General features: G+C 36.9%; 1 protein-coding gene and 1 long non-coding RNA gene across 3 annotated transcripts in view; one reads left to right on the plus strand and one right to left on the minus strand.

Annotated features, from left to right (window-relative positions):
- LOC146488324 (scavenger receptor cysteine-rich domain-containing protein DMBT1-like) overlaps positions 1–24,884 on the plus strand; it is a 63,216-nt gene that overhangs the window by 12,462 nt on the left and 25,870 nt on the right. Inside the window, exons 4-16 of one of the 2 annotated variants that reach the window (XM_085123474.1) lie at positions 368–654; positions 2,018–2,170; positions 2,947–2,990; positions 5,787–5,887; positions 6,664–6,985; positions 7,865–7,909; positions 9,022–9,381; positions 10,044–10,349; positions 16,908–17,213; positions 18,759–19,067; positions 19,984–20,298; positions 21,217–21,525; positions 24,533–24,841. In XM_085123474.1, coding sequence (XP_084979600.1) covers positions 368–654; positions 2,018–2,170; positions 2,947–2,990; positions 5,787–5,887; positions 6,664–6,985; positions 7,865–7,909; positions 9,022–9,381; positions 10,044–10,349; positions 16,908–17,213; positions 18,759–19,067; positions 19,984–20,298; positions 21,217–21,525; positions 24,533–24,841 — 3,166 coding nt within the window. The remainder of the gene's footprint in view (positions 1–367; positions 655–2,017; positions 2,171–2,946; positions 2,991–5,786; positions 5,888–6,663; positions 6,986–7,864; positions 7,910–9,021; positions 9,382–10,043; positions 10,350–16,907; positions 17,214–18,758; positions 19,068–19,983; positions 20,299–21,216; positions 21,526–24,532; positions 24,842–24,884) is intronic. The other variant, XM_085123481.1, reaches the window with a different exon arrangement.
- LOC146488325 (uncharacterized) lies at positions 13,725–15,822 on the minus strand. Its single transcript, XR_014867391.1, has 2 exons — positions 15,598–15,822; positions 13,725–14,681 (listed from the first exon to the last, which is right to left on the minus strand). It is a non-coding gene; the product is annotated as an uncharacterized LOC146488325 (long non-coding RNA).

Consider the following 24,884-nt stretch of genomic DNA (forward strand, 5'->3'; position numbering starts at 1 on the left):
TCTAATCACTGATCAGTTCACACGTTTGCTTTGCATTCATTGGGAGGTATAAGGCATTAGGAGGAATAAGATTTTGTAAATGCAAAGCATCGAGAACGGAGTCGCCATTGACAATATGTAAAGGAATGTTGGAGTGTGAAGAATTTCTTACAACAGCATTTTTTTTTTCTGAAATGTATTTATTTCGTTTTCTTGAAGACAGCACATTGCTTACGATTTGGTCGGAAGATGCCTTTGCATCGACAGCGCTTGAACAAAACCAAGGAATGTAAACTGGAAACGTTATTTTTCCGGTGAAAGACAAGATCGATAACTCGAGATAACACCCCTGTAGTTCAAACGTAACCCTTTGGTTGTAATATTTCAGAGATCCTGTCTACTAACGTATAACGGGAGCGGAGGAGCGGCAGGAACATATGCCGTGACGCTTACGCTAGAGGATTTCCCGGCAGGAACTACCAATTTCGGCGTCGTCAGTCCTTTCAGCGCTGTGGGGCTACAGTTTATTGTCATAATCAGTGGTCAGTATGGTTCCTGTGACAATGTACCCGTGTTTACTGACTCTACTCCAAACGCTGGTGACTGCTTCGAGGTGCAATTTGGATCAGCATACACAGCAGTCATTGAGGTTACCCTTGCAGACTTCTCAAAAAGGTAAGGAACTAAATATGGTCCTGTTAGTCCTGCTTGCTTGCTGGGGAATGAGCAGAAAATTCTAAGAAATCACCAGTTTAAAAAAAGAGAACATAGCAAGCTTGGAAAAAAAAAAATAAATAAATAAAACAAAAATAAATAAATAAATAAATAAATAAAAGACGACTCAGAAGTGCTTCAGTTGTCCCTTTGGTTGTGATGCACAACAATTAATTAGAAGGAAAATTAAAATAGTAAAAAAAGAAAGATATGATTGAAACTGAGATCAGTCATGTCCAGCTGCACGCCAAAACAAAGACTAACATTTTTGTTATACTGTTTTTATTTGAAACGCAAGGTGTTCTTTTCTGAGCATAATTAGATATAATCTCTCATGTTCATTGCGGTACCAATGTGGAATTTTTTTCTCGAACATAAACGCCTTTGCTTGAAAATGGTTTTACCTCGACTGAAATTTATATACTCCTAAAAAAAAGAATCTTTGAAATTAAATGACTGATTTGTTGAATTTCTGTAGAGGACAAGGACACGTGCTGGCGTTGTGTTTGATATTTAGCTCAACTCTTTAAACTTTACGACCGATAGTTTTATATATAAAAAATGAAAGCAAAAAAATCTATAAAAGTGTAAGATAATAACTGTAACAAGTGATAAAATAATAAACTCAATAATTCTCTTAAAAAAAGCTGAGGAAAATAAATGAAAACCAGTGTAAGTAGATTACTGAAAATTTTGGCGGTATGTCAACGTCTATTGCGAGAAGACTGGTGAACTTCCATGTAGCTTAAAAAGATTTATTTTATTTATTTATTTTTTTTTTTTTTGCAATAAAACACTGTTCATATAAAATACATAAAGGTCAATCTAGATTTGAGGACATTTTTCGTTACTTGTGACTGGATCCTGTTTGCATCATTTGATTCCTCTCTCTGTAATAATATAAATTCGTATTTGGGTTTTCAATAAAGCAATTATCCTACTAGGCCTTGCTGTTAACGTTTTGTCAAATGATTGTAGCCAAATCTACACTATGCACCTTCTTGGTTGTATATAATTTAATACAGCTGTTTCGACAAAGTTTGTCCCAAAATAGCGTAGAAACGTACGCGACAATGCCGAAAGGTAATCTGGGAAATACCCAATCAATCTCAATACAGCTCAGAAACCATATTTCCCGCCTTGTACGGTCGAGGCATTATGGATTCTGAGCTTTTATTGAAATTTATTGTGTATTTCCCAGACTACCTTTCATAATTGCCGCATACACTTCCACGCTTTCTTTGGACAACCTTTGTCGAAACAGCTGTATACAATGCGTCCCCGTTCAAAAGTCGTTAAATGTTACTTAATATTTTTTTGTCAGTATTGTCGAGATAGTCACTTCGTCCCCACCTGGAATGCAACTTACCTCTTTACGATACAATAGAGGAGTCTACTACAGAAATGTCACGTGGTATCCGAACCAGTATCAAGTTGGACAGCAGCTGTTCTGCTTCAAGGCAGTAGACTCAAGAAGGTAAATTGGTCCTATTAGTGGAAATTTCTATAGTTAATTTTTCATCGTTAACTTAAATCTATCTACACGTTTGAATGTTTGTAACTTTTATTCAAGTATTCCCACAAACGACACGTGACTTTTGCGGAAATTTATCTAGGAACGATGAGGAATGTTGAGCTAAGGTTCTCTGAACATGAAGTGATGTTACCGTGGCAACCAATCTGAAGTGACGACTACTTTGAGTAAATACCTTACGTCATTTCGCATCGTCACGCCTTGTTGCAGACCTTAAAGGAAACATCGTTGAATGTGCTATCTATCCTTTAAATTTGATCATCATAGTTTTTTCTTTCTATTCTCGAAGGTATGGAAGAGGATCGATACTGGATACTCCTTCATATTTTGATTCCCTGCCAATAAATTCAACTTTAGTTCCCAATAATGCTTCATACATTCTATGCATAACATTTTTCCAAGTTTTGCTTAATCTATGTAACTTCTGGTATGACCCGACATGGCAATTACTGATCAAATAAACTCATTTTTGGAAGCGAATTTCGCAAGCGATTATAGGGTAAATTGAGTAAATCGCAGCTCCTTCGCGGACATGGTGACCTATCATTTTTATCTCATTTCTCGAAATATTACATAGTCGTGAACAATTACAGCAAGTTTGAGGAAATTTTCACGACAACTTTTATCTCGTGGGAATCACCTTCAGCTAGGGCTAACTGGTCAAATATATTTGAAACATTATTTCAGGCCATCTAAGCTATTTCTTTTGTATTTTGCAGGATGGAAAGTGAATGGCGATGTGTAACAATTCTCGTTGGCCTGAGTAAGTACTGTTCTAAAGAAATTGAAAGCATTAATATATAAACAAGAGGCCGTCGCAGTTATGTGCATACCTAACTTAAGCAAATACAAAAGGAAAGTCTACAAAACAAAGGTTGAACGGGATTCAAATCCATGATCCCTGTTTAAACAGCGCAGCACTTCATCAACTGTTTGATGAGGTATCAAGACAAATGGCAGCTGGTCATTTTGTGAGCTCGTAATGTACCAGCAGAAGTGACAAGATGGAGTCGAACTACATGAATTAATTATATTTATTAATTTATTACTTTATTTTTTTACTTGGTTATTTATTCATTAAATTACATTAATGAAGATTTAGTTATGTTACTCTTGAAACTACATGCTTAAGTCGTGCATAATACGGCAATGGTGTCTCATTCTTCAGTTCTTTCATATAAATTTTTTGAATTCAAATACTTCATTTCCAACATGCAAAGCATTTAATTTTTAAGCACTTCTTAGTAGGCATTCCGTGTTGAGACCAATCGACTGAAATAGATTTTCTGTGTAAAAATGAAACATTGCAAGCTATATAAGCCTATAAATCACATTTTTTTGGCTTCATTTGGTTTGACGACTTTTTCATTTATTTATTCATTTATTTATTTTTTATTTATTTATTCCACAGTACTTACTTTACAACAATAAGCAATTTTGGAAAGTTACAATAACCGAACAGTGTGATGAAAGAGTTAAATTTACACAACAGTAACATTTCGTTAGCAGTTACGAAGGGTAAAGGAATCACAGATCTTTAACATTTAACATCGCATTTATTGAGTAACAAAATAATAATTTAAATACCACAGTGACAGGAGAATACATTTCGCGCCAATAAATTAATATCAAAAAACAAAACAATTGCTTTGAAAGGACGAGGCGTCTTCTCTATGCAGCCAATTTCTCCAAAACATATTTATGATTCACTATATTAATAAAATATTGAAGAGGGAGAGCTTCTTCGTTCAACTTTTTTCTTATCAATGTAATACCGCATAAATAAAAGTGTGTTGTTGATTTTTTTATTCAATGATGAAGGGCTATTGGGATTTCCAAAGAGTATCGCTTTCGTGCTTGGAGCAAACCTGAAGCCGTTTGTGTCATTAAACCACTGGGCAACCTTCTCAGAGAAAAGTTTGGTGAAATGGCAATGAATGATTGTGTGATCAATGGAGTCGAGATCTCCACAGTATAAACACTCGCCATCTGCTTTGATTCCAAATCTTAAAAGTTCTTTCCTAGTCGCCACCGTCCTGTGAAAAATTTAAATTGAAACTCTCTCAATTTCATTTCTTTACAGTTTGTTTGTGACCGACCTGAAGATCGATGTCCAGCTACTCTCATTAGTCTGAACAGTTTTATCCCATCTTTTCTTACCAGTTTGATTCTTGGTATCCGTTCTTGTTATCAAAAGCCAATAAAAGTCGCTGGCCTTCATTTTTCTTAGTTCGATACTAACTTTGTTTGCTAAAAGAAATGAGGAGAAATTTGGGTTCTATTCCGTTTGTACTCGGCACGCGAGACTTCGGCTGTCCTTGGTTTGACGATTGTTAAAAGGCCAAGGGTCGGAGACTACGTGTGGCCAATGGAATCCTTCGTTCGCAATAATGATTTTAGCACTGAATTCGATGATCATATAACAAATAAATTTTAACGAAAGAAGCTTATATTTAAGAAACAAATGGCTCTTATTAAAGAACTTCTTCTAAGTTCCTGAGCACTTGTTTGCAAATAAATGGAATAGCATTTGTCAGCATCCGTCATTTGGTGACGAGATAATCTGTGTGAAATTCACCAAAATGGAGATTTATATATACATATTATCTAACTCACATTAAACTCAACCAGTTTCACTCTAATAATGAGGAGCGTTCTATTTTCCTATTATTAACTTAATTTCTCTTAATTCATGGCCTTTACTCAACACGACTAACACACAACAGTTTCGGGTTAATTTATACTTGAAATAATTGAAACGTCCGTTCTCGTGCAGGCTAAGTCCAACTTCGAACTGACGAATTTGCGGCCATGCAATGCAGAGACACCACAGACGTTTAAATCACTGAAAATCTAAACTGCTACAAAAAATACATCTGAGCTTCTGCTTGCTATTTAGTTTTGCTTCGAAGATGATTCCATTTGATTTCGAGTGTTCTCGAAGTATTGCTTCTCAACGTTAGTTAGGTTGCGTTAGCACTTGCCTGCCAAACAGGAGACTCGAGCGCGAGAAAACAGGGAGAGTGAGGCAAAAAAAAAAAAGCCTGTCGCCAGCCAATTATTCGATCTATTCCGCCAACCATCCCGCTCATCAATATTGACTGACACCAAGTTGTAAATTAACCAATCAAAAAGTTTCATCGTGCCAATTTTTGGTGCATAGCGCGTCTACAAACTCTAGAGGAGTTCCAACGTGGTCGTTTATGTAATGTTCTCAACTCAACCCAATAACCCAATCCCTTGCCCAACCTGCGCTGAAAAAAAAAAAACAAAAACAAAAAAACAAAAAAACAAAAAAACAAAAAAAAAACGAGGTCTCAGTTCGCCTCCGACCTTGAAAATATCAAACAAATCCGATTTTGTAGTTACCTTACAATGCTCTACTTATATATATTTTATATAGAAAATCGAGTGGTTGATTTAAGCGCGGAGTGTCGCCTAAGTGCTGAAAAAGTACCGCTTGGTTTAGAAGTTTCTTTATAAGAGCGAAAACTAATATTTTTTCCCATTTTTTTTACAATTGCAATAAAACTTCTAAATAAGAAATATTAATTGTTAGGAAGTACACCCCGGGTCATTATTGGAAGTCAAACTCCAAGAAATCCCATCAGTAGGCGCGGACCAGGCTTCATATGGCTGAGTATCCAGTTTGACAGAGCGGTAAGAGCAATATTGCAATGACATGTGGAACAAACCACGCCCGGCTCGATCTCCTCTTTATCTCCTTCTGCTTTCCCCTCGAGCTGCTTCCTTTAGTGCTTTTACAATACAGGAAGGCAGAGACCAGCGTGATAGCTTAATCATAATTTATTTTAAAGCCGACTGTTTGGTTTTTAATTGCCTCCCCTCGCGTGTTCGCACCAAAGACGTCTTAAGCGATTAAGTCACAGAAAAATAATCTGCAGCCCTCACTTCTTTGCGTCCTGTCGGTTAAATTCACAACTCTCTTTAATATATCCCCCCTTCTCTTATATATTAGCTTCATCTTCTTCCTCTCTTTTCTTGACACTCACATCTTATTCTAAATACTTAATGTTCTTCAACCATATCTACACAATATTCTTAACCTGAAACCTTTTCTTTTTATTCCAAGTTTGCCAGTTTACCCTCTTATTTTTTTTAAAAACACTTAACGTCATGGTAACGTTCTAAATTCTACTAATGATTATCATGTTCAACCCCTCACTATCTTCATACCCTCAAATCAACCATAGACGTTAACATCCTTCCCTCGTTTCTTTTTGAATACCTAAACCTCTCCTCCCCCTCCGTACGTATCCTCATCTCCTTCTCTTCAGCGCTGCTCTAGTCCTTCTCTTCACATCATCATCATCATCATCCAACTTTTCTTTCATCTTCTCATTTTTCACCTCCATATGACCGATCGTCACAATTGTAGTAAGGTTTCGTGATACGAATGTCTTTGTTTTTTACAGATAAAGAAGCCACGCGTTTCTTCGTACATTCGACTTGTGTTACTACCTAATGGTCACACAGTTCACAAACTGGACACCCTTTCTATGTATGCCAGAGTCAGTGATCATACTACTCTACAGTTTGCAATGCCTAATGCAGCACTGAGCATGAACGGCTCATATGCCATCTTGATAGATCACGGTGCAGTGGTTGGACAAGGGTGCTCTTACGACGGACCACCAACACCAGGCATAGCATCCACAAGCGACTGGAATTTTATTGTGAACGGCGTTTGCTCCGAGGGCTATTATCTTTCCCCTCCAGGATTTATTAACTGTGTTGGTATGTAAAATGTTTTTTTTTTACTCCAACCCCCCCCCCCCCTCCCCCACCCTCCCTTCCACAGGACATGTAGGATACCGCTAATTAAAGTGAACTGCTCTCGGCAAGGAAAATTAACATTTAAGGTGATGGCCCTCTGTATTGGATTTTAAGGGAGAGGGCTATCCAATAAATTGTGTACGTCTTCCAAGGGAGGTCATCTAGGAGAAAAAAAAAAGTTGGCTTAACGTATAGAGAAACGATATTTGAAAGGTGAAATAAGAGCACACAGAACACGCAAACAACAGCTCTCAATCAAAAAACTTAGACTAGCTATGCTTTAACTAAGGCAATAAACAAATGAACAAGAGTGAAACAGCCAGGAACCTGTAAGGAGGGGGGGGGGGGAGGGGTGTCTTCAATCTTTTTTTTTTTTTTAATATTTGAGCAAATGCTACCAAAGGACGTGACTTTTCAAAATATTTATCTTTGAGCAATTCTGGGAGGTAGATTAGTTTCCACTTCTATGTTACCATTGATACTAAATATTGGGTAATTTTTCCTTTTTTTTTTTTTCAGGTATAGGAATATCCCTATTTAGAATAAACAAACTTTTACTTTCTAACTGTAGTTTTCGTGTTTTTCGTTCGTTTTATTGTTATTCTGTTTGATTTTGATCACTTTTTATCAATTTTGGTGGTTTTCTGAAGTTTTTGGATTAATCCTGCAATCCAAGATGGCGGACCCAAAAGGTACTACCGTGTGAAAATGTCACGCAATATGACGTCCCTATATCCGAGGGGTGGGGGGGCAGTCCCGCCAAAAAGACGAAAAGCCTGGTGTGGATAGTCTTTACGTATACGGACTGAAAGTTAAATTAATTTTCTTCCTTCTTTTCAGACATGAACGAGTGTGGCTATCATTCGAGATCAAAACGCACATCTGGTTAGTTCTTAAGCTACTTCTTTTCTTAGCACAGTGAAGTTCAGTTAATTTAACAGTCACCATTACAGAGAAACAGTGAAGCGAAACAATGTTTACAATGTATGTTACTCTCAGTTTAATTTCTTTGCTGTCTTTTATAGTTTAACAAACGTATGTATCTTACCAATAGTGTTTTACTTCGCAATCGGTACTTGATTAAAGTACTTTTAATATTCAAACAACCACGGTGGTATATCACTAGAAATCTTAACAATTGTCTGAATAAGACGACAAAAAAAAAAAAAAAAGGTTCACAGCGTAGAATACCTGTTGGTTAAAACTGTATGTCGTTGTAGAGATTCATAACAAAATTTGTCTGTATATTTTCGATCTTCATTATTGAAATCAAGATTGACCGCAAGAGCTAATGCATCTTCTTTTGACCACTGAAACGCGAAAGGTTTGTCACCGTTCATACGCTTAAGTACGAGTAAAACGCTTTCTGATGAAATAAAACCAAAAACTTTCTTCGAAATATGAAAAATTACAACCTTTCATGGCAAACAATAACTAAAAAAACAAAACAAAAAATAGATAAATAAATAAAAAGGGAAGAAATGGTATCAAAGTAACTTATGGCAATCGTGTTTGTTGTATCCAAGGTTGTCGTGTGATCCGCAAAATATACTCTCCCTAATGACCTTTTATTAATCTTCCCCCTTCGCCCCCACATACACCCACACTCACACACGCTCACAACTTTGCCTAAAAATATATAGAGCGTTTTCATTCACGTGACTACCGGTCATATTGGTTTACTGAGACAAAAGAAAGTCTTTGTATAAAAATAGAGTTCAATTCCCAGAGGTTTAGTCTGGGACACCAGCATGGACGCCATTTCTTTGTTTTAGGACACCAACATGGCCGTTGTGACGTCATGTGAAAACACTCTATAGCAGCACAGCTTAATGTCGCCACGCGTCTGGTATTTTAACAGACAAAAAGGAAAGAATGAGTCTTTTTTCAGTACATAATAGATGAATAACATGGTTACTACGGCGCATGCACCAAAAATTCACAACTTGCCAAAGAATACATAAATTTACTCTCCCATGTTATTATGTCTTTTATAGGGTCCTGTCCAGGGAACATTTATGTGCAGAGCTCTATTACCAACTTCTATAGCCCTAACTACCCAAGCAGTTACTCAAATAACGAAGATTGTGATTGGTTGATCGAAGCTCCTACTGGGCACATCATATATGTGTACATTTCCGACTTTCATCTCGAAGGCGGCAGTTCCTGTCCGTATGACTACTTGGATATATACGACGGAAGCTCATCTTCAAGTTCCTTACTATACAAATCCTGCGGGAACCAGCCAGCTTGGTCTTTTAGTAGCAGCAGCCAGTATCTCTATTTTCGATTTCATACAGACGGTTCAGGTACAGCTACTGGATTTGCAGCAGAGTGTCAAGCTGTAGCAGATTACAGTAAGAAAAGCATGGAGTTCCCTTATATACATATATAGTATAGTATACATGTAGTCCAGCATATAGTCCTACGGCATTATTTGTTTCCTGCTTTGCCTGTTTAAGTTAAGGACAAAGGAAAAGTATTGATCGTGATATTTTTCAGAAACACTTCAATAATAATTTCGCAGTAACATCAGCAAAACACAATTCCTTGGTTGTCTGTAAGAAAACTTACCCTTCCATTGTGTTAGGAAAAACCAAGTAGATCCCAAGTAATTAGCAAGCCTTACCTGGCCAAAATCCTTAGCTCCCCATATGATATACTAAAAATTACCTGCTGCCTGAGGGAATGTAGGTCGTGTCAGTAGTATGCCTGCAACTCTTTTTTTTTTTTTAGGATGATTTGAAATTTAACCTAGCATCTCCTTGCTTAGTTCATACAACGTTATTATATTGTACCGCTTGCAGCCAACAAAGAACACAGAGGTTGACGCTGCTTAAACGTAGTTTCAGACTCATATTTGGGGCTATTCCAATATAATGTTCAATTAATATTTAAGTGACATGTTCATAGATAAGCCGAGAAATCACTCCATAGTTTAATTGTTTCGAAATTCTCATGGCCATGGGACTTTTAATGATGCAACGGCAGGCATTCTAACGTAAAAGTGTTTTCTCAGGTTTGAGACTGGTTGGAGGAGGCTGGAGCGGAGAGGGGAGAGTAGAGATATTTCACAGTGGTGCTTGGGGAACAGTTTGCGATGATAGTTGGGATCTAAGCGACGCGAAAGTGGTATGTCGCTCGCTAGGATATTCTTACGCATTTGATGCTCCTCATTCTGCGCACTTCGGTCAAGGGAGTGGCCAAATAGTGTTGGACGATGTCGGCTGCCAAGGGTATGAAAGTTCTATTGAAGATTGCTCGCACGGTGGATTGAATGTACATAATTGTGGTCATAGTGAAGATGCATCGGCCATTTGCTCAAGTAAGTATGAATATCAATTGATTTTTATTCCAGATGTGTGAAGCGACTGTATCATTTCTTCACCTTGACCATTCTCTGGATCTATATTTTTGGAGAATTTTGAGAAATCAGCTGTGAAAACAAAGTATATCTTTATTATAAAAAGTGTTCCTCATAATCTCGTACCCAGATCTCCCACGGTCAGGCGGAGGGGAGATCTGGTAAAGTTCGATTTGAGGCCCGGAATACGGGCCTGCCCATCATCCTTTGTCCACCGTGCTGAATGGCCGCCGGCTCGTAACTGTGATCATTCCTGGTGAGGTTTTCGCTTTCGAGGGTGCTCTTTTGAACGTTCTTCGGTCGAGAGGACAACAAAACTTGAAACTTAAACCAAAACGAAAAGGGCAACAGGAGAGATTGCAATCAACAAGCGCGGTAAATCACGTTTTTACTAAGATTAGTTCCTACCCTTTGTGACCATCTAGACCATCTTTGTAATGAAAACTGTTCCAAGAACAAATCCATCGTAATTGTGCTTTCTCCACTCAAGATCAACGTGCTTATCGACGATCAATTAAAAAGACTTAAGTCAACCGGAGTAAGCTGTACCAGTTTTCGCCTTAGATAGTAACTGTATTGAAGATACTGTAATTTACAGGCAGGGAAATGTCACATAATTTTTGTGCACCCCAAGGTAAAGGTAGCAACAGAGAGTGCAGAGAGTTTTTGTTGTCGAAGCTTTATCAGAAAAATTTTGTGGTCGTTGTTGTAGATGAGGCACAATAGAGTTACTGATTGGCATCTTGGTTTTAAATTTCGCATTGGAAAGTCAAATGGTTCATGTCATATTTTCAATTGCAAAGTTTCAGAAATTGTGGTCTACCAGTGATACGTAAAAATTATTTCTTCTCTTTGTAGTCTTTCAGCTGATTTGGTCACACAAATTCTCCTTCTTCCATAAGTTAATGGTTTAAATTTCCAAACCAAATGGATTGTGTAAATGCGGCAAGTTTCTTTTACAAGCCAAAGGACACAACTCAAGGTCACTGTAATAATATAATTTTATATGAACCAGCTAAACAGGGCCTCCTCCTACCTACAACAACTGTCCACTCCTATAACACCAGAAATTCTGCCAAGCTTAATTTCCACCGACCACAAGTTAGAACTAACATAGGCAAATTTACTTTTAAGTACTCTGCTTCTGTAATATGGGAAACTGTCCCCATGGCATTGAAAAAAACAAAAACTTTTAACAGGTTTAAGAAAATTTATAAGGCCCACCTGATCTCTTGTCAATCAAATAATATATGTTCTGTTTAATGATCAAATATAATAGTATGTAACTATCTAATAATAATAATAGTTAAAAATAATAATAATAATAATAATAATAATAATTGTCTGCTTATATTTTGATCTTTGTTGTCGCTGCTGTTGCTGCTGATGTGTTGTCCTTTTCCTTTCTTTTTGTTTGTTGTTGTTGTTGTTTGTTTGTTTGTATGTTGTTTTTTTGCTTTTTTTTTTGTTTTTATTTATTTATTGTTTTGTTCTTCTTTTTAAGCTTGTCCTGTTTAGATTTCTTGCTCGGTTCAGTATATCTCGAACATACCTTAATTTACACAAATGTAATTCTCTCTTGTACATCCTAGGCTCTACAAAGATTTCCTACATTTTCTAATATCTCAATAAAGCTCAGTGTCATTTCTTTGTTTACTTAAAAGTAGGTGGTGGTCAGCTAGAAAGCCTTTGCTACTTTGACCACCACACACATTTTATAATATGTACTGTATTTATTTTTATCTTGTAATCATTTGTTGTAATACTTTTCTTTCTATGTTAATGTTGTGTAAATAGTGTGAAATAAATGAACCATGAACCATCCTAGCCTTAACACCATGCTACTGTCTTGGTTATATACCAGCAAACCAGAAAGACCTGTCCGTGTAAATGGTAGGCGCCCAATTATGTCCAACATTAAAATACCGAGTACACCCTTGCTGTTTTAAAGGGTTTTTCTTTTTCTCAAAAATGGAAGTTTGAATTTCTTTTGGGAAATGGAGGTACCACACCTGGATTTGGGATCTGAAGAATGTTTGGTTACTTGCAACATGTGAGCAAACAGAGCAAGTCCCTATGAGTTTCCCATTAGAGTTTTATTTGGTAGTGATGAGCTTTCCATTTCAGTGGTTCTTGATTCACCTTTATCACATAACACTTGAAAAGTTTTCACCTGAAATTTATGTTAAGTTTAGGGGACATGCCCCCTCGACTGCTTCTTTGATGACAAGTTAATAAAGGTTATAATTTTACACATAGGAGTCCACAGACTCGAAAATTAGAACCACATAATACACAAGTCCAATAATATTTGACTCTTGATATGAAGAACAAAGGTCATTATCTGCATTTGATTTGCAAGGCACAATGAGCTGTTTAAATAATCATTGTTGTACTGAGCATTGCATTATTTGTACATGCATAGAGGATGATACACTAAGAATAATACAAGGTTCTTTATGTCCAAAGCAGCTATCTTGGTGCTTGGGCACTCACCTCTGATGGGATCCTTGATTTCAGCAAAAAAAAAAAATAATAATAATAACAATAATAATAATAGGAAGGTGTGAAGGTCTTTTGGGCTCATAAAAGTAGCAAATGGCAGATAAATAGAAAACAAATAAAAAATATATATATTTCCACTACTTGTTTTCCTGTGCATGTCTGTGTGTTCTAATGAACTGTCACCCATTTCTGCAGCAAAACAACAGCTTTCACAGTAAGCTGATCTTCAGTAACCATGAATTCCTAAGTATTCCTTAACCATGGCCTTCCATAGCCAGGAAACAACATTTAATCAAACTGTCATGAGACACAAACCCACTGCAGAGAAGTGGTGGGGAAAAGAAACTTTGAAAACAGTGTCTGTCTTGGATGAAAATTCCTTGTTGATGCCAATTCCTTGAGCAAAAAAAATTTTCTTGTATTGATATTTGCACCCATGTCAGGTCCTAACTTTTCTTAATATTAAGACCAGCAACACAAAATTATGTGCAAGGACTTTTCACACAAGTACACAAAAAATATCAGAACAGTGAACGTTGAACCTTTAAGCCCCACTAGTGATCAGTATCAAAATTTCTCCTAATATTTATCAATACACAATCAAGGAGAGGTCATGAGATCACCAGTGGTGAAATTTCTTGATATTTCAACAACCTACCTATAATGCTACTATGAAAAATGGACATGTAGAGACCAGTAAGGAGAAACTGTATGTTGACAGTGAGGCTTAAAGGTTAAAAGCTAATAAATACAGAGCCATATTGTTGGTGATTATCGCAGCTTCTTTTATGCTTCGTCCTTCCACAACCCCATGCGTCAAAAAGGGCTTAGTTACTTGAGAATCCCTTTTTATTCAGCCTTCTCATTATCCATTTTCTGGTAATTATATTGTCTTATTCTAATGGAAAGAATAACAACATCCCAGTGAATGACTACAGTTTTTTCTTAATTAATTGCATCTTTGTTCAGGGGACACAACTTCAGAATACAGCAAAGGAGGAACACTTTCCTCAGTATTCCCTACAGCGAAGATTGTTGTCATGACAACAACAGCAACAGAAAAATAACCAAACTACAATCATACAAAGTTTGAATATGAAAGATTTATGGAGTACTACAAAGGCCCTCCTATCTTAACACAAAGTAATGTTGACCAGTTTGATTACATATTTTCGCCCATAGCAGATGAACTTATCACCACCAATGTCAAAAATTAAGCCCGTCAGCCTATTATTTACTCATCATTAGTACTGTGTGGATTTGGGGGTGCCTTTTTGGGTGGAAAGCTTGGAGATCACCAGTTCTACCTTACTCCCCAAATTCCTCAAAATGCACTTTTGGCTCAGTCTCATTCTCTACAGACTGACAATGAATATTATTTGCCACAATCTTTGGGAATGGGGTTTGATTCTCATTGTGTTGGAAGGATAATAATTTATTCATTTTGGTCTTCCGCAAACCATGGAAAGTTTTTTCCAAGAAAGTGGAAGAGATGGGAAGCCTGCTACATCAAAACTTTACTTTAACAACAATCATATTGGTGCAAATATTGAAGAAATGCAACCCATCATGACAGATTAGTGTAAATACCCCAGAAATCTGTGCAGGGGAAAATTTTTGCTTATAACCACTTTGGTTTTGGCTTTTGTGTGAGAAATGCAGCTGTTGTGATATCTGTTGTCCGAAATGACTGTCATTGCTCGTAATTATGTGTTGAGCTGTGTCCAGCTGTTTTAGCCCTTGAAGATATTCACATCACTGATAGGAACTTTAGGAACTTGCTTCTCCCTAGAAATCAGGTGGAAGAAATTAAGGCAGAGTTAACAAGAAATAAAGGAGAAACTGAGGCCAGTGATAACTATTTGTATCAGAGAATGTGCTAAGGATTAACAATGGAAGTAGTGAATGAAGTGTGTTTAGTACTTCAAGGACTCCATACTAGTGATAAAATAATGGAGAAATTCCCCTATCTTGAAGAAAAGAACAATGGCAAAAAGATTCTAAAAACTATAAGTGATGTCAACTCCAAAGAGGCATGTCCTCCCTTTAAAACTACTTCTTTTCTAAAGCCTATCACAAGCATAGACCTGCAAAACATTAGGTGGTGCAGACATGTAAACCAATGTCCCCATTTTTATTTTAGAGGAAGGCTAGTTTTATATTTTGGATCCAAATTTTTTTTTTAACTCAGTAGGTGGGAGAGAGGGGATAAAATTAAACTAACTACACTTACATAAAGAGCCCTAATCGGTTCAGACAAGGTGTTCTCTGTTGTAGTACGGGTTTCATTACTATTATTTTGGCGGTCATAAGTCGGACATTTTTCATTTCTCTTAGCTGAGGGGTGGGAGGGATATTGATCTCACCAGCAGATAAATAATAATATTGTGTGGACACTCTATCAATTTCTCCAAAGTCCTATGAGAGATGTTGTATGGATCTTGAAGGAATAAGCACACTGGTCTGAAAGGACTAATATTATATTATGAAGTCTCTTACTCAAAGTCCAGTTCAATTTATAGAAGGAAAATAGTCTTTTAGCAGAAGACAAAAACTGAAAATATGCTAGCAAATGCGGCGCGCGTGTTCAGGAACTCAAGGTAAAGTATTTTGGGGAAATTAATTTGCGTTTACTAAATAAATAATAATTTTAAAAAAAATCATTTTTTGTCAAGAAATACCAAAAAAAATATATATGACCTACCTCCATTTTATCCCCAAAAGTAAGCAAGCTTATATCCATCGTGTTGGAAACTTGCGTAATTTGGCAAGGCCGTTTGAACGTTACTGCAAACTCTTTTCGGCTAAAGTCGCTGTTGTCTTCCGAAAAAACAATTTCTCACTGTTCTCTCCCCACACAAAGGGCATGTATGTATTAAAACGTCGCATGACAATCTTAATCGGAGCGAAAACTTTTCCGTGTTTTTGTTTCTTCGCCGAACTGAAACCAAACACAGAAGGAAAGAGCCAATCACAGAGCAGATTAGAATGAGGCATTCTTAATTCTGGTAACCAACCAGAAATGGCGTTATATCGAACTTTACCAGATCTCACATTTCGACATTCCCGAACCGACGACTGAGATCGGGGTACGAGATTATGTTCCTCATTGTTCATACGCTGAAAATAAAAAGGCCCACGCTCCTTTTTCAGTGCCAACAGAGTCTTCCTCTGCGTTAATTTGAGGCGAAACGATGAGATCCATATCCGTCTCCAGATCCTTATGATCGTCGCATAAAAGGGGGCTCGGATAAAAGTCAGCATCGAATACTTATGAAAACCTGTTCATAAAACAGCTAATTTCAAACCATTACGTCAAACAACGTTGCATTTGAGTGCACTATCACTTCCTAAAGAAGGCAATGAAAAATAGGTGGGGAATACCAGCTACGAAGGTTCAAAGGTTTGATTCGATACTAGCTCAACCAGTTTAAGGCCTGGTTTTAAAGTATGGAAATAAATAAGGGCAATACAAATTATTTTAGGGTTAATAACCTTGTACAAGTTGAAATTTCTCGCGAATGTAACCCGGTCTCAATATCTTCTTTTGCCTCAACGCCAACAATTGACACGTAAGAAGCATTTAATCAAAATTACGCAAATCGGTGACCTGGAAGCGACTTTTATTTGTATAGGTGGATAAATTGTTGTTTTCGGCGTAGATTTAACATATTTAACCTTCTAGGTTTGGAATGTGGGTTATGAGTCATAAATGATCCAAGGTTGAGTTAAGGACTGAACGGTGATCGTATATAGCTCTATGGAAATATTTTATCTGCATCAGAGAAGCGGTGTTTTATGTTTTCTTTAGACTGTAGCCAATTTTTCAATCATTCGTTGAGCTTTCAGAACATGGTTTGGCTCTTATGCGTGTGCTACGTGATCTATGACATGGTTATTGCTATTGCAAATTCGATTGAACTTCATCCCCTCCCTAAAGAACTTAAGAAGATGAACCACACAGAGTGTTCTTTTTTTTTTATTTTTTTTTATTTTTATTTTTTTTATTTTTAGATATGAGACTGATTGGAGGAAGCTGGATTGGAGAGGGAAGGGTTGAGATATATCGCAATGGCGCCTGGGGAACCGTTTGTGACGATGACTGGGATATAAACGACGCCCAAGTAGTATGCCGTTCACTTGGATATAATGATGCATCCAGTGCCCTAACATCTGCGCACTTCGGTCAAGGAAGTGGCCAGATATGGTTAGACAATGTCAACTGCCAAGGTCAAGAAACTTCTATAGAGAGGTGCTCACACAGTGGATGGAGTAATCACAACTGCGATCACAGTGAAGACGCATCAGTGATCTGTTCAAGTGAGTATGACTATAAATCAACCTTTATGTTGATAATATGTATGAAGTGGCTGTGACATTTTCTTACAATGGGTAATCAGAAATTTCAAAATATGAATTATTACCTAGTGCTTTCATTGCAGAAGAGATTGTCTTTTTGTGGCCTCAAAACTGACGGAAAAGTTAAAACATAACCAATAATACTGTAACGTAATGGCCGTAATTCATGACCGTGTGGAAAGAAATAAGGCTTTGGCTTCGGATTCCTTGACTTAAAATTTCTCGGGTACTTATTAATTTATCACACTGCGATGGCATAAATGATATTTCAGCTACAAGAGTACTAGCGTGTGCTGCCTTCCATAGCCTGAGAAAGCCATTAAAGTAAAAAAGTAAATAACCTCGCTTACCAGAACAGGCTTCGTAATTAATGACCTGCGGACACAGATCGATATTGCACTAGTGTGCTACATGTTCTACGACAATTTCCTTGTCATGATAAAAACTTGATGTGATGTGGTAAAAGTCTGATGAAGTCTTCAGTAATCCTTTCTTGACCGGGCTGAGGAGGAGGGATTCTTCCCGCGGCGACCTTAAACCACAATTACTTTTCAAATATTTGAGTAAACGCCCTGAGACTTCAGGAATTTTTCACAAATTTATCTAAGAAAAACGTCGTGTTTTTGTGTTTGAGTTTATTTCCGTTGATGTTACCATTACAACCAATTTTTGACTGTCAGTTTTTCAGAAAATGCCCTTTTAAAATGAAGGAAAAAAATCACTCTACTTTCTTTACTATTTATGTTTCTAGTTCATATTAGTGTTCCTCTATTGTTTTTGATTACTTAATTCGTTCAATTTCGGCGCTTCCCTAATGTTTTGGGAAAATTTAGAAACCCAAGATGGCGGATCCAAGATGGCCTCCATTTGGCAATCATAACCCGATTACCATGTGGTTGACATCATCATTTGATTTTGCGGACCTCAAAGGAGACATATTTAGACGGACTATGCATCCTCCAAGTCTCACTGTCATAGCTGTCATACTCTCAATGTCATACTTGCTAAGTTATGGAGGGGGCTGAATCACCCTCTGAATCCAGCTTCTGTTTGTACTCCATATTTCCCAAATACAAATTTTTTCACGGCCAAGCAGAAAGTTTTTAAACTTTCTTTTTGTTAACCGCGTTACTTTAATGTTTGGCACTATATTCCAATTTTCGCTCTGAGGCGCTGGTATCAAGAATGTTAAAAATAATTTGACCAAAGAAGAAAAGCTTCTCTTAGTTTGATTGATTCAAGAGACGTTTTATTTCGTGAATAGATCGGTATCTGCCGGTATAAAAGTGTTAAATATTTTACAGTTCTTGCGAAAAGGCGCCAGGGAAGGAAATTCATTCATTTTCTTTCTTTCTTTCTTTCTTTCTTTCTTTCTTTCTTTCTTTCTTTCTTTCTTTCTTTCTTTCTTTCTTTCTTTCTTTCTTTCTTTCTTTCTTTCTTTCTTAGTTAAGTGTGTCACTTTTGTGGGGCGATGTGCATTTAAGCAGTTAAACGATCTTTCCTTAGGTTCGATCCATCTAGTTGGAGGCAGCTGGAGTGGAGAGGGAAGAGTCGAGATATATCACCATGGCGCCTGGGGAACCGTTTGTGACGATTACTGGGATATAAACGACGCCCGGGTAGTTTGCCGCTCGCTTGGATATTCCGATGCGTCCAGTGCCCCAATTTCTGCGCACTTCGGTCAAGGGAGTGGCCAGGTATGGTTAGACGATGTCAACTGCCAAGGTGATGAAACTTCTTTAGAGAGGTGCTCACACAGTGGATGGGATGTTCATAACTGTGGTCACCATGAAGATGCGTCAGTCATCTGTTCAAGTGAGTGAGACTATAAATTTATCTTTATATTGATCATCTGTATGAAGAAGCTGTCATCAGATTTTCTGACTGTGATTAATCACTCTGAGGCAGAGATTTCAAGATATCAAGTATTATTTTGGGATTTTATGCCATAAAAAAATGTCTTTCTGTAGCCTTTTAACCGACGAAAGACTGAGTCAGTACATAATCGACATCAAACAAGCATATAATGTCGTAACGGTGGTAATTCATGTGTGTTTGGAAGAAAAATAGTCTTCAGCGTCGGCTTTCTTGTCTTAATTCTATAACTCTATCTCCTATTTAGAACTGGGAGTGGGGAGGTAGGATTCCTCACAAGCTTCTTAGTTTAAAAAAACCGAATTACTTTTTCAATATTTAAACGAACGCTCCGAAACTTCTGTAATCTTTTGACCTATTCGAGGGGAGTTATCTTTCTATCTTCTTTCTTTTCTTTGTTTTTCATTGATTCATTCATTGATTCATTGATTCATTGATTCATTGATTCATTGATTCATTGATTCATTGATTCATTGATTCATTGATTCATTGATTCATTGATTCATTGATTCATTGATTCATTGATTCATTGATTCATTGATTCATTGATTCATTGATTCATTGATTCATTGATTCATTGATTCATTGATTCATTGATTCATTCATTGATTCATTGATTCATTGATTCATTCATTGATTCATTCATTCATTGATTCATTCATTGATTCATTCATTGATTGATTGATTGATTGATTGATTGATTGATTGATTGATTGATTCATTCATTCATTCATTCATTCATTCATTCTTGCTAGCTGTAAATGGTGTGAAACCATAGAGTTTCAGTGTGACTTAATTTAGTGAGTCGCTCCTGTAAGGCGGTAGGCATTTAAACAGAAAACGGTCTTTTTTTCAGGCTCGATCCCATTGCAACTCGTTGGGGGAAGCTGGAGTGGGGAGGGGAGAGTCGAAGTATATTACAATGGCGCTTGGGGGACAGTTTGCCATGATTCCTGGGATATCAACGACGCGCAAGTCGTGTGTCGCTCGCTTGGCTATTCTAACGCATCCGATGCTCCACGGTCTGCCCATTTCGGTCAAGGAAGTGGCCAGATATGGCTGGATGATGTCAACTGCCAAGGTGATGAAAGTTCTATAGCGAGGTGCTCGCACAGTGGGTGGGATGTTCATAACTGTAATCACGGTGAAGATGCATCGGTCATCTGTTCAAGTAAGTATACAGATATTTACTTCAACTAACTAGACATTATTCTGTATTCTTATTAACTATTTGAAGCTCACAGCGGTTAATTTGTTACATTGTGAAAAATGCTAAAAAGCAGATTCAATTTTTTTGAAACGTTGTAATTCAAACTTTTGCTCGCTTGGGTTTTCGAATGCCTCCGTTGCTCCATTGGCGACGACCTTCGTTTGAGGAAGTGGCCAGATATGGTTGCACAACATCAACATCAATTTCCTGGGTCTCGAAAATTCTATTGTCAACAGGTGTTCAGACGGTGGTTGGAATTTTTACAACGGTGTTCAATAAGAGGATGCATCCGACGTCACCGTATATTTGGTTGCGTGTACACTATAACTTTAAAATCGATGTGATGTCAAAAAATGTTACCGTCGACTTTATTGACGGACACATCATTTTCAACACGTCTAATGACTGCACGTCTGAAATTGAAAGACAAGTAATATCTATTTGAGAAATCTTTGTACAGTTAAAGTGTCAGACAGTTAGTGTCCTTTAGTCTTTTGACGTTTTAGAAATCCAATGAACTAAAAAGCAAACAAAAATAACAAACAATAATAGCAGCCGAGGTTGTTAATGCTGTCGGCTTTTGGCGAAAATAATCCACTTAAAAAAAAAAAAAAAAACTCGAAAGTTTCTATTTTCATTCGACTACTCATCGTTTGTAAACTCAGGATTTTTCCCTTTTTTATTTATTAAAGTCTGTTTATTTCCAGATGTAGATACCAGGTTATACTCGTACATAATGATAATTATCATAATTTTGTTCATGGTATCTATAATACTCTCGATAATTTTATTCCATGATGAGATATCTACGGAGCATTCATTCAGACGTTCTCCTAGCGCATAGGCGTTAATGTCTAAGGCAAACAATATTTCCCTCAGGTATGATCCGCCTAGCAGGAGGAAGCTGGAGTGGAGAGGGGCGAGTGGAGATATATCATAATGGAACCTGGGGAACAGTTTGTGATGATGGCTGGGATATCAACGACGCGCAAGTTGTGTGTCGTTCGCTCGGTTATTCTAACGCTTCCGACGCTCCAATGTCTGCGCACTTTGGTCAAGGAAGTGGGCAGATATGGCTAGACGATGTCAACTGCCTGGGCCATGAAAGTTCTATAGAGAGGTGCTCGCACAGCGGATGGGATGTTCATAACTGTAATCACGGTGAAGATGCATCAGTCATCTGTTCAAGTAAGCATGTCTAGAAACTGACCTTTATTTTCGTAAACTATTTCAAGTTGTTGAAATATCATGTCTATCGTGAAAATATTTTACTAGTTCACTTTTGGATTTTTCAAAACTTGGCCCCGCAAATTTTCGGTGTATTTCAATAACAACGAGTACCGTGTATCTTTCTTTGAGTTCATCATCGAGCAATTGTAATGAAGACATTGGATGTCAGATTTGCGCCGTTAATCAAAATGGATCAAACTTTGTTCTGATTGGATCTTTATTTGAGCTGTAGTTGCGAGACATGTCCCATTAAACAATGTGTGAAGGGAAAAATCTTTTTTCTACGAGTGTGGTCAATGAGATGGAGACCCACTAACATTGCTTTATTAAGGTGGCCATGGTGGGGTCGCTGAACAAAATCTTTAGGTTTTTAAAAGTCTCCAACAAGAAAAAAAATCGAAATAAAAGTATTAAGGTAATTCGAAAAATTGGAATTTTTAGTCTTAAAAAAAGCGCAATAGGATATATCCTAAAGGGAAAGAGTCAAAAGTTTTTTTTTTTTTTTTTTTTTTTTTGTATTTTTATATACCAAACCAGACACAAAAAAGGAAGGCAGAACAAAAAACAATATTTATTTTCTTATAAACAAGAATTGTTAACAATGTGTCATTAAAAGGAAATTAAAGAAAAAAAACTTACAAACAAACAATAGCAAAGAGAAAACCTCTAAGTTAGGTTGAAATAGGTCCATTATAACCGTATGTTTCACACAATTTGTTATTTTGAAAAAAAAAAAAATAGATTGTCCTTCTTATCCTCAGTTTTTCTCTTGATAATGCAACACGTATTTGGCGAGAAAAAAAAAACAGTTTTAAGATACGAGCTCTCTAGAACTACTCGATTACTTTTATTGTTTTAACTTCGGCGAAAAGTTTAGCGGTCGATAAATAATTCTTTGCTTATAGAGTGTTCGAAGATTCAGGTACAATATATGTTGTCACTCGAAAATATCATATTGGTTGTTTTAGCAGAACCACAAGAAAAATTACATATCCCTGCAAAGCCTAACTAAGGAGGCTTGTAAGGAGATTTCATAGTTTTAGTGTTTATTAAATGATAAAAAGTTACTAAAATTTGGATCTGATTATCTGAACAAACTCTAAAAACCTTTGCCATTCTAACGTCACATAGGTCACCACGGCAACAGTTTAGTTCCCCGAATAGGACCTATTAATTTCAGTTTTTGCAAATTATCCAAAAAACTAAGTTAGAGACCTACAGTAATATTGTTTTGTTGGGAAAACTTTTCTGAAACGTTTCTAGCTCCTCTTGTAGTTTGGAAATTATCGAGATCTTTCAGCCTTCTTTAGATATATATATATTTAAAAAAAAAAAAAAAAAAAAAAATGAAAATAACACTATTATAAAACTGTTTTTTGGTTACGATCCCAAACTAAAACCATTGAAGGCAAAACGGGAAAAACCTAATTTTACTGAGTTGAATTACCAGCCTTCGCCTTACCGCGGATGTTCAACCAAACAAACAGATAGAGTTACAGTAGCACAAATGGTTTTGTTCTGAAATTTCCGATGTGACTCTAAAATGGTCTGGACGAAGTAATATAAACTATTAAGATAACAATATGACTTTTTTTCCAAGAACATTTCCAGCTATCCATAACCAATGAACACTCTCTAATTAAAGACAACGGATGGCATCAGTTAACTATATAAACACAACCTGACTTCTGGAAACCTATGTTCCAGTTTTTTTTTTTTTTTTTTTTTTTTTTTTTCAAAAATTACTAAAGTACGTGATCCAAGAACGATAGCGCTAATTACAAATTTAATAGGAAGATCAGTCACCTCCAATTTGGTGTTGCAACCGTAACTGAAAAAAAAAATTAAATTAAGAGAAACTACTATCGAATGAACTTAATGTAAATAAGTCATTGTTGTTTACGGAAACCAATTTAAATAGCTTGCCCCAGTAATACAAAACGCACATCGATAGCTTTTTTAATCATCGGCAAACTCATAAATAATTCATGTTCCTATTATCCAACCAGTTCACTCTTTTCGGCTGGTCAAGTGGATGAGCTTAAAAAACCTTGTGATACACGATTTAAAAACTAGATGTGTTTAAAGAGATTTGAAAAACAACACACGTGGAAAATGTTTACTTACGTATAAACTTATATTTGAACGTTGGCCGCCTACGTTTAACGTTGACGCTTTTAACGTCCGCACTCCTTGCCGTTCCAAATAAATTGAAGCCACCCTTTTGTTTTTATACAGGGTCTACTTTCGTAAGGTCCTTTGTACGCAAAGCTTTTCCTTTTATTTTGTCTCTGCTGTACTGAATCTATCAGCTATTGCAAAGCAAAGTACTAAACAAAGTGAGTGCTTCAATCAAAAGATCACGAAGCAGGGCATATCAATAAAAAATTCGGACGGTTGCGAAAACCTAACAAGTGGGTGTCGCAGATAGCCATGACAAAGCCAACAATCGGATAACCTAGCGAATAGGTTACATGGAGGAATTTCAACGCAACAAATAGAACAATTTAAAAACTCTCAGAATAGCCATCACTAATTGTTTTCCCTGGAGAAGTACTTAAAAAAAAAAACGGGCTTCGTGTTTCATCGGGTTTCAAAGCATAAGAAAACCTGTTGTTTTTGAGTGTTTGGATACCCAATGAAACAAAAGTCCTCGTTTTCCTAAAATAGTACATCTAACACTATTCACACTTCAATGACCAGAAACCCTACCTTACAGTACACGAAGAAAAAAAAGGGTTCTCAATAAAATAATTTTTTGAATCCCATTTTTTTACGACAACAGCGGCCAATGCAACACCTTGTACGTTGTGGGAAGCAGGAATAAAATGTGAAACGCCCAGTTCAAAATTTCGTCCTTCGATCAAATAACTCGTTCCACTAAAAGGCGACAAACCAGCGAAAAATAACCATTGTTCGTTGACAATAAACGTAACACTACACTGATCATTTTTTTTCCCCTAAGGTTTGACCCGAATAGTTGGAGGAAGCTGGAGTGGAGAGGGAAGAGTAGAGGTATTACACGATGGCGCTTGGGGAACAGTTTGTGATGACGGCTGGGATCTTAACGACGCTCAAGTCGTGTGTCGTTCTCTTGGTTATTCTAACGCATCCGATGCTCTAATGTCTGCGCACTTTGGCCAAGGTAGTGGCCAGATATGGTTGGACGATGTCAACTGCTTGGGTCATGAAATTTCTATAGAGAGGTGCTCGCACATCGGATGGAGTACTCATAACTGCAATCATGGTGAAGATGCATCCGTGATATGTTCAAGTAAGTACATTATAAATTCTCTAAGCAATTGGAGACATAAAAA

The sequence above is a fragment of the Pavona decussata genome, unplaced genomic scaffold (assembly GCF_977016875.1).
Source record: "Pavona decussata unplaced genomic scaffold, jaPavDecu1.1 SCAFFOLD_11, whole genome shotgun sequence".
Classification (NCBI taxonomy): domain Eukaryota; kingdom Metazoa; phylum Cnidaria; class Anthozoa; order Scleractinia; family Agariciidae; genus Pavona; species Pavona decussata.